Source organism: Sinocyclocheilus anshuiensis, unplaced genomic scaffold (assembly GCF_001515605.1).
Source record: "Sinocyclocheilus anshuiensis isolate Anshui unplaced genomic scaffold, SAMN03320099.WGS_v1.1 scaffold1733, whole genome shotgun sequence".
Taxonomy (NCBI): Eukaryota; Metazoa; Chordata; class Actinopteri; order Cypriniformes; family Cyprinidae; genus Sinocyclocheilus; species Sinocyclocheilus anshuiensis.
In genome coordinates this window covers 103,928-114,384 of record NW_015540961.1, presented here as the reverse complement: position 1 = coordinate 114,384, position 10,457 = coordinate 103,928, and the positions used below count along the sequence as shown (strand labels likewise).

The 10,457-nt window shown below is 35.9% G+C and overlaps 1 protein-coding gene across 3 annotated transcripts in view; it reads right to left on the bottom strand.

The window, feature by feature from the left end:
- Positions 1 to 10,457, bottom strand: part of LOC107690037 (CD2-associated protein-like) — a 68,870-nt gene that overhangs the window by 31,728 nt on the left and 26,685 nt on the right. For 2 of the 3 annotated variants that reach the window (XM_016488265.1, XM_016488264.1), the window contains exons 2-3: positions 4,827 to 4,941; positions 3,424 to 3,584 (exon numbers count right to left, since the gene is read on the bottom strand). In XM_016488265.1, the coding sequence (XP_016343751.1) occupies positions 3,424 to 3,584; positions 4,827 to 4,941 (276 nt within the window). The remainder of the gene's footprint in view (positions 1 to 3,423; positions 3,585 to 4,826; positions 4,942 to 10,457) is intronic. The other variant, XM_016488266.1, reaches the window with a different exon arrangement.

Below are 10,457 nucleotides of genomic sequence, written 5' to 3'. Positions count from 1 at the left end.
TTTTTTACTGTACAATTAAAAGCAGCCTTGCTGAGAAGAGAATTCTTTTAAAACATTAGAAAATATTACAGGTCCTAATTTGAACACTATGTGTGAATGTTATAATAAATGTATTAAAACAGAGCTGTTGTAATGATTATTATCATTATTGTTGTCTTACTTTTTATTTTATTTTATTTTACAGAACAGTGAAATTACAATACTAACATTTATGAATGTTGATAAGAGTTCTTGCTTTTTCTCAATTTTTATTTTGGCGGAAACGCGCAGGAAGATCTCAATGCTTATTTTTGTTGACAACAGATTTATAAATGAGTCTCATTACGAATACGTCGAACGTATCGCATTGTCACATGCCTAGTAAAAATTCATAAAAATGTGACTGAGCAAATGACGACTGTGTCTATCAGCGCAGATTTTCCTCGCGCTTTGGACTTTGAACCCTGGTTAACAAGCAGATCTGCTGCGAGTTCGTGCAGCGCTGTCAGAATACATACAATGCGCGCATGTATTATGGTGCGTTCACACCAGACGCGAAGCGAATATACAACTACTACAACTGATTTTAATTGTTTTCTATGCTCCAGACCTACATAATAACAGACGGCTGCAATAATGCTCTGTTCTATTGTCTGATTCAACCAGACGTGCCTATAAACTCTTCGCTGATTGGCTTTCGCGAGAACGCCTCAGGCGATTTTTCCGCTCAAGTTGAAATTTTTGAACTTGCGCGAAAGACGCGATAACCAGCAACAATCACCCCTTCCTCTTCTCATTGAAGACATGCGATGCAGTCCTAAACAGTCTCTCGCTGTCGGTGCTTGTAATGATTTTTGCGTCTTTCTCCGACAGTTTAAATGGTTCCACACTGCTGACGTGTGTGCTGCATTATAAAGAGTGCGCGCCTCTCACTGTGCGCTGGTTGCTATTTGATCGCGTCATATCATTGTTCGGTACAATTTATTCGGTCTTTTCGCTTATTCGGCCTTAGCTTTATATAGCTTTTTTTGCTAGTTTCGGCCGAATAATTTCGGTTGCCGAACATTCGGTGCATCCCTAATTCAAATGGAAATGTCTAAGAGAATTCAACATCTATAAACCAAACAGCACCTGTAAGTTGTGTTTATTTTACCATGAATGCATGAATTCTTTGTTGTTTACATTAGACATTTACATTCTTCACACTCACATCTTGTAAAACGCTAGAGAAACCACCAACTAGCACCTACTTTCACGGTTTCCAAACACATGTAAATTCACCAAAACCCGATCCTCCCTCACACATTCAGAAAAAGGTGGGAAGAGCCGAAAGAGAAACGAAGGAGTGATAAGATCTAAGATGCTATTTCTACTGTGATTTCTTCTAAAAAACACATGGATATTAGAGGATCTGAGGTATAACACTTAATACTATGATCAAGAATAAAGATTCCTTTATTACACTAGGGATCAATTCAGCAATGAATTAAGAATCCTTTTAATTTCTTGAATTTTAATTAAGGTAGCAATTAGAATGTAATGAAGTAGAATTAAAGTGGAATTCATTTTTTTAAATTTTAAAGTGTAAGTTTGGTTTTAAATAACATATTTCTCCATATAAATGACCAATAAACATGTCAGCATGAACAACATATGGGGTGTTTTACCCCAGACTCTTGAAATGATTTCATGTTGTCTGAAATTGATCTGTAGTGAGTGTATGGTGAAATCTAAATCTAAAACTTAAAAAGAGAATTAACAGGAATTAACAGGTTCATAAATTAATTATAAATAAATCATGCAATCATTTCGTGTGAAAAACGTTAAATCAATTTAATGGAAAATTTGTTTAAAAAAAAAAAAATTAATTATTCATGCAATTCCATTTGGTGAACCTAGTGGCACAATATACATTATTCAGATTAAAATAATATTAACAACAACAACAAAATTAAATTACTTAAACTGCATTTGCTATTCAAATCTCAGAACACTTTGCATTTGCTTTATTTTAGTCTACATAAATCTCACTTAACCAAAAAAACTACCATGGTTTTTGGGAAATTATACTGTTGTTTTTGGTTGATAACATGACATTCTTTGAAGTACCCTTTAATACTATGGTAATCATTCAGTACTATGTAGTACATCAAAGTACCATAGCATTATCATAGCACTGCCTAGACTGCATAGACAGGGTTTGGGTTTGAGAGAATGGCATGTGGAGTAGCGCTCTTTGTTTCCTGGCAGCGCCGGTGCAGAATGGAGAATGCCACAGGCTACATCCGCTCCAAACTTCCTGAATGAGATGCTGACAAAGAAATTCCTTTTTGTTACTCCCCGCTTAATAACTAATTTGAGGTCAGATTTCCCAACCTTTTAAAGCTCCTTGTTTTTTTTTTATAATATAAACATAAATAAAAAAATTAATTTAAAAATAAATACTAAAGTGCTATTACAGACAGAGATGTCTAGGTTTATTTCAGTGGGTTTTGTGATGCATCTAGAGCACATGATCTTCACACATGCTGAGAAGACACTCCTATCTTAGTAAAAAACGATACCAATCATGTCTGAACCAGTACATGAAATTACAGGAATACAGAAATTACAGTCCTCAGTTAAAAAGTGTAAATCACAAAAATAAAACTGTCAAAAAATAAATAAAAATAAAATCTTCAAAACACAATGCTCTCAATGCACAATTCCAGAAAATGAACTTAAAGAACACAATAAAATTGTGTAGTTTGTGTAAAAAAATTTTTTTTTAAATTAAATAATACTTTTCTGGCTATGCTTTTCCTGTAGGTGCCCTGTCTTGTGATTCAGCAAAACAGGCAATCAAATCCAGTGCCACGTTATGAAAAACTGAATGAATAGAAAACAAACTAAAGACAAAACATTACCAGTAACACGTCTTCCAGACACAAGGAGCCCAAGATCTTATTTAGATACAAACTGACAGACAGACAAACTAAAATGAGCTCCTCACCTGCTCAATTTCCATGGTCTTTTCCTGAAACCACCTGAGTGCTGACTATCAAATCTTTCCAGGATCAAAGTTCAGTTAAGGGAGTGGAAGATTCCCTCACACCCTACTAAAGGAACTCCGCAAGGAAACGAAAGCAATAATTTCCTGCTTTTGACAAGATTTTGCCATTACAACTGACTTTAATGTGGGTTTCCTCATGTGGCCTCAGTAACAATTTAAAACACTAATTAAGAGGTACACAAATTGAAGATGAGATTGCGATACTTGCAATGACACATGGTCAGATTTCAAACAGAATTCAAAATAGTAATGTCATACCCAAAGACAAACACTTCCTTCCTGTTAACTCTTTTGGCCAACCACAAGGCTTTTTAGCTTCCATTATTTCCTTACAACACCTTACATAAAGCCAATATATTAAATTACACTTAAAAAACATTTCTTGAAATTACCTTTACAAAGTTGTCCGGGAAAAGGCCTCGTTTCCCTTTGAGGTCTCCTTCCATCCATCCCTCTTCCTCAATTCGTCGCACGTTTCTGATCACATCTCCAAGCCTGAGGGTCAACTCATCTTCGTGGGCGGCTTCATACTCATACTCCACCACCACCTCAACTACAAGGGGGAGAAAACACAGTCATCATGAGACTGTGATCTGATAAAGGCTGTTTGTGACATGATGGCACAGTTATTTAAGTTACTTAACAAGGAGGTACAGTAAAACGCAACCAAGGCCTTTTCACACCAAATGCAAACTGATAAAGCAAAAAAACAAACAAAAAGTAATGGTTTATCTGCACAACAAATGGTCAATTTGCATTGACACATACACTGAAACTTATATTGTATATACATTTTCAAATGTATTTATCGTCCTTAAAGGAATAGTTCACCCAAAAATAAAAATCCTGTCATTATTTATATATGACTTGGCCTCGTTCTTCTCCAAAAAGCACCATAAAGGTGACCCATTTCGAATTGTATATTGTTAGAAGTACTGGACTGGTTAATTACTTTGATGTTTTTCTTGAAATTTTCTATCTCACTTCTGATCATAAACATGCCTGGAACGTGTCGAAAGTTTAATGTGTTGTGGAATTTACAATATTGCTAATACAAACTCATCAGATAAACTCATGTTCTCGTTTTTATTTATTTTTTTAGTCATGTAAGTATTAATGTTAAAAGTTTTGCTGATTTCTGATTTGTGTATAGATATAACATGAACTTCACTAGTCCAATATTCAAAGAGTGTCCTAATATAGTTGATTCTGACCTTTAAAGAGTGAATAAACACATTCCGCACAAAGACTACAGAAGAACCGTGTGGAAGTCTAGAACTTGCCCTTTACAGCCACTATTGTTTGACCTTTTTGTTGAGCGAAAACTTCAAAATCACTGGGCCAAGGGCCAGCAAAGCACAGCCTATAAACAATGTTTTAATCAAATATAGGTTTGTTCACATGGACGAAGCCTAACAATTATCATTTTAACAGCCAGAAGAGCACTTCAAGCACTTTTTCAAAGGCTTCGGAATGACCGTTTCCAAGCAAAGTGGTATCCATCAAGTTTCAGGCAAACAAAAACAATAATGTCTAAGCGATGTGCGTTTCTCTGCTACCAAATCATTACCACGGACACCCAGACACAAACATCTCCCAACCATTTCCAGAGTCTTTGGAAATTGTATCGTGTTAGACAATGCCTTAGGAAAAGCGCTAAATCTGGCTGTGAGAGTTGCATGAATCTGAGAAGAATGTGATCAGGTTATTTACACAGCGATGCCAGAGATAGCAGAGACTTCTCATGGAAAACACAGGGAAGAGGTCAGCGTGTTTGACAGGATCTCATCCCTACCTTGTCTGGTTATGTCCGTGCACAGTATTTCTACAAACAGGTATGTGACAGTTGTAATCATCAAACGAAATTCCCTGTACAGCTCACATATTCTGGGGAATTCTTTTGGGAGCATCTGTTGAGAGATGCAAAATAAACCAGTTTAGGCCAACATGATGATGAAGAATCTGTGTTATACCTCGTTCACACTGATTTTATCGGCGTAATGTTGGTCACTTGTAGCTGCTGGATTTCCTAATGTTATCGTGGGCTGTGTAACTCATCATAATTGTGAAAATCTGATCCCAAATGAGATGCATTGGCGGTAAAGAAATACGATCTGATGTTGATTTGGGTTTGGACGAGGAAGTGGTGTACAAATTGCAGCAGTGAATATTACATTATAATAAAGCTGTCGCAATATCAAATTTTCACTACATGATTATTGTAGTCAGAAGAATTCACAATAATATTATTATGATATTAGGGCTGTCAATAGATTAAAATGTTTAATCTAATTAATTACATGATGTGGCGATTAAATAAATTAATTGCATATTAAATTTGGCTGTGAAAATACCTCATAAAGGTACTTTAAAGCCATTATTGTGTTAAAGAGAAAGTATCAAGTAGACATTACAAAAAGTAGCTTTGGAAATAAATATTTTATTTAGAGCTGTCAAAATTAGCACGTTAACGCATGCGATTAATTTTTTCAGTTTACCGCATTACAAATATTTAACGCAATTAATGCAGGGATGGAGCTAGGGTTGGCCACACCACTCACAACTGCTGCTTCTGCTGCTTTTCTTGACAATAATTGCTTTCATTTAGACGCAGAACGTCTTTACGACCACATCAAACGTAAGACTTTTCAGACCTGCACTCCAACAAGCACGGAAAAGCTACAGGTGACGAGAGAGCTTGAGTAGAACAACAGTGAACTGCGGGCAGATGAGATGTTGTCAGGCCATATGTCAGTAAAAACTAATTTTCCTGTCCTGTCAGCCGTTATAGCATTCGTAGCACATGCTCTTCAATTGCACAAACAAATGAAGTTGCGCGCTGTATATAATTTCATTTTAAAGCGCAAATGAAACTACGAGCATGCAATGTCATAGTTATGTCGTCAGTTAGGTCATGAAATTACCAAACAGTCGATTAAAGCTGCCTTAAAACTGTGCATGCATGTAAGTATTTGTTGTATGAGTCATATTTAAGAACATGTCTCTGAAATGCAGTGGTTTTGAGAACTGTCCTGGTCTGGAGCAGCCCAGCACCATCTCCCTCATCTAACACACCTGATTCAGCTCGTCAGCTCATTAGCAGAGACTTTGGTAAAGAGTAGGGATGTGTGCGACGACTAATTTGACTGTCGTTTAAACGAAAGTTTTGTATCCGACTAGTCGACTAGTCTAAAAGCAAGAAACCCCCAAAAGATGGTAAGAAAAAAAAAACCTCTGTGCGTGCGTGTAGCATATATAATAGCCTATATTTTAAATACTTGATCTATGAATCACACTGTCAAATCCCTCAATGAATTCCACTTGCCGCACACTTGCCTAGCGTTATCATCATTTCATTTTAGAAAAAAAAGAAGAGCATAGCCTACACTCAACGTAAGCCAAAGCATAGCTTATTTATTCAAATCAGCTTGGGAAATGCAGAACAATGGAAAATCAATCAATAGACTGACAGATTTCTTAATCTTCATATAACATTAGCCAACATATTCAAGTATACAAGTCGAAGTGTGTGTTCGTTAGAGGAATAGACGGCACGGACGGGATCGCAGCACCGGCGGGTTATAGCGAATGACGTGATTGACACATTTGCTAGCTTTAGCCAGTCTCTAAGCTAACGCCTACGTGCCTGTATTGAATATGATTAAGCATCGCTCCAGTAGAGTTATTGTAAGACAATTTGACATTACACAGTTTACACAAAGCGTTTCAGTTTCCTTCTAATTCAAAATAATCCCACACCTTGCTCGTCTTTCACATTGTCATTTTTGAACTCGCCGCAACTGACACGAAGAAAACGCATGTGAGGTCTGAGGTAAAAATGTAGTTAATGTAGTTTCCACCCAGATAAACTTTTAAAAATAATGTATTATTTTTCAAACGTTTTATTTTAACTTGTTATTTCAAATGTTTTAAATGCAATGTTAAAATTATGGTAATTTGAATGATAAAATCAAGTTTTTTTTCTGTCATGTAATCGACCATTGTTTTCATTGTCGACTAGTAGGCTGTACCGTTTAGTCGACGTTTTATTTTAACTTGTTATTTCAAATGTTTTAAATGCAATGTTAAAATGATGGTAATTTGAATGATAAAATCAAGTTTTTTTTCTGTCATGTAATCGACCATTGTTTTCAGTGTCGACTAGTAGGCTGTACCGTTTAGTCGACTAGACCCGCACATCCCTAGTAGAGAGTGGTAAAAGGTAAAGGTAAAAAAGGTAAAAAGTGAGAAAATACTATGCGTGTCAGATCCGCGTCATGTTCAGCAGCGGCAGCTCTTAAAGCAGCCAAAATAACCTAATAACCCACCTGCTGTGATGTCTGTTAATCAAAGAGCAAAAGAAAAAAAAAGAGGAAATCAATAACTTTTGTAGCTTTAAGGATTCACCTATATTTAATTTAGAATTTAGTGTTTGATAACTTTATTCAATTTCTGTATATTTCTTACTTGCTGAAGGGCACAGGTAAATAGGCTATGACATTTATTATAATGGGTTTATGCGAAGATTGTTTTAAGTTAACTTAAATTAGAAGTTATTTTTTTATAGTCTAATAAACGTTAAAATTAATATCTCTCAGTTATACTGTAATGTTAAATGGCTATAGCCAATGGTTAAATATTAGGGGGAACAAAAAGCAAGCCGATAGAGTTTCAGAAAGCGCCTGGACATCCCGCACCACCACCGAAGTGTGTGTTCGTTAGAGGAATAGACGGCACGGACGGGATCGCAGCACCGGCGGGTTATAGTGAATGACGTGATTGACACATTTGCTGGCTTTAGCCAGTCTCTAAGCTAACGCCTACGTGCCTGTATTGAATATGATTAAGCATCGCTCCAGTAGAGTTATTGTAAGACAATTTGACATTACACAGTTTACACAAAGCGTTTCAGTTTCCTTCTAATTCAAAATAATCCCACACCTTGCTCGTCTTTCACATTGTCATTTTTGAACTCGCCGCAACTGACACGAAGAAAACGCATGTGAGGTCTGAGGTAAAAATGTAGTTTCCACCCAGATAAACTTTTAAAAATAATGTATTATTTTTCAAACGTTTTATTTTAACTTGTTATTTCAAATGTTTTAAATGCAATGTTAAAATTATGGTAATTTGAATGATAAAATCAAGTTTTTTTTCTGTCATGTAATCGACCATTGTTTTCATTGTCGACTAGTAGGCTGTACCGTTTAGTCGACTAGACCCGCACATCCCTAGTAGAGAGTGGTAAAAGGTAAAGGTAAAAAAGGTAAAAAGTGAGAAAATACTATGCGTGTCAGATCCGCGTCATGTTCAGCAGCGGCAGCTCTTAAAGCAGCCAAAATAACCTAATAACCCACCTGCTGTGATGTCTGTTAATCAAAGAGCAAAAGAAAAAAAAAGAGGAAATCAATAACTTTTGTAGCTTTAAGGATTCACCTATATTTAATTTAGAATTTAGTGTTTGATAACTTTATTCAATTTCTGTATATTTCTTACTTGCTGAAGGGCACAGGTAAATAGGCTATGACATTTATTATAATGGGTTTATGCGAAGATTGTTTTAAGTTAACTTAAATTAGAAGTTATTTTTTTATAGTCTAATAAACGTTAAAATTAATATCTCTCAGTTATACTGTAATGTTAAATGGCTATAGCCAATGGTTAAATATTAGGGGGAAAAAACTATTTCATAGAGACATCAGTAGTACTGGTATCAGCGATACAGTCACAAAAAAGATGCCATTAAACAAATATTAAAAATATACTGTCTTTATGTTGTTTCTGCTTTCTACTAGAAAGCAAGTCATACAGGTTGGAACGACATAAGGGTGTGTAAATGATGACAGAATTTCATTTCTGGGCAAACTATCCCTTTAATTTCATTGAGGAATTACATAAATGGCTCTCTTTATGATTGGGCCACTGGATCATTGGTTCACACGATTCATCCAAAACACAGATTCATTTAGAAACTAATCACTACTGTGTTGTTAAGAGATGCACAACAGGTCTGCTGTTTCTTTATAGGTAATATTTTCGTTGGGAAAATTGAGCAAAAATATAGAACACAATACTAGCTCCTCATTTACTGAACTCTTGTATAAAATCACATTTGCACTCATGCTATTCAGGACAAAAACAGCACTCGTGTGATACAGCTCTCGCTGCTCATGTGATATTGCTTATCATATGACAATATGAGAAAAAAACTCATTAAGGGACAATTTTTGCCCCAATATATTGAATTTTAGGGGCATATAACTGCATTTACAGACTACATCACGCAGTGAGTTGTTGCGCTGCATCATGTTTGTCAACAGTCAACTGTATGAAATGTAAGATGACGTACAGATCTGGGTCGGGTGCGATAACTGTGTTGAAACATTTGAATTGAGTTATTTTTCCATAACTAATTACATTAACGTTAAATTGACAGCCCTAAATGATATCTATAGAAATTCTGAAATAAATCAATAAATAAATTATGCTACTAATCAAATTTATCTTTATATTTATTTTGTGTTTTCACTTTTTTCTGTTTTATAACAGGTGGAAACTAGCTGTAAACATCATATTGGTTTTTGGATATCACGTTGTATGTGTTATATTTTAATCTTGTTTGTATGGCTGATACCCTGGTCAGGTCTCTTTCGTAGAAGACATTTTGGTCACACTTTTGCTTTGGCACCAATTCTCACCATTAACTTCTAACTATGAAAAGGAGAACTTCCAAATTAAGATGAACTTCCAAATTAACTCACTCAAAAAGTGTCTTAATCACATCAAGTTAGGGATGTCAATGATTAATCGATGATCGATTAATTGTCGATAAGAACTAGCCTAGGGCACAGGTTTTCAAGCCCTGGGACAAAATGGGATGCTTTAAGGAAAATGATGATCGTTTCCGTCTATATGCGAATGCGTGTAAAGTACAAGCCTAGTTTACATTATAAATAATAGTTTAACATTCAAATACATTACGAATATGGAAACATTTGGATTTGTGCCGAATGAGACGTAATAACCTTCAAATACATCTAGCCAAACACGCGCTCGCTCCGTCTCGTATGCACGCAAGCATGCACTGTCATGATCTAATGCACTGTAAATGCCGGATTTTTAAAAACAAATAGGCCTACTTAAAAACAAATAGGCCTACCGGAACGCAAAAATTTTAAATCGAACATTTTCCGAAACAGGATCCAGCAGGATCAAATTAAGTACTGGTCATAATACTCACATGATAATGTTTCATGTTAGCAACAGTGTGTTTTGCTGCAGCAGCGCCGATGGAAGCGGTTCAACCTCAACCGAGGTGGTACTAAAAAAAGTACCAGGTACCAGGTACTGTACCCAGTGGAAAACCCCCCAAAAGTGAACCACCAAGCCGTACCGTGCCGTACCATGCAGTGGAAAAGCGCCATAA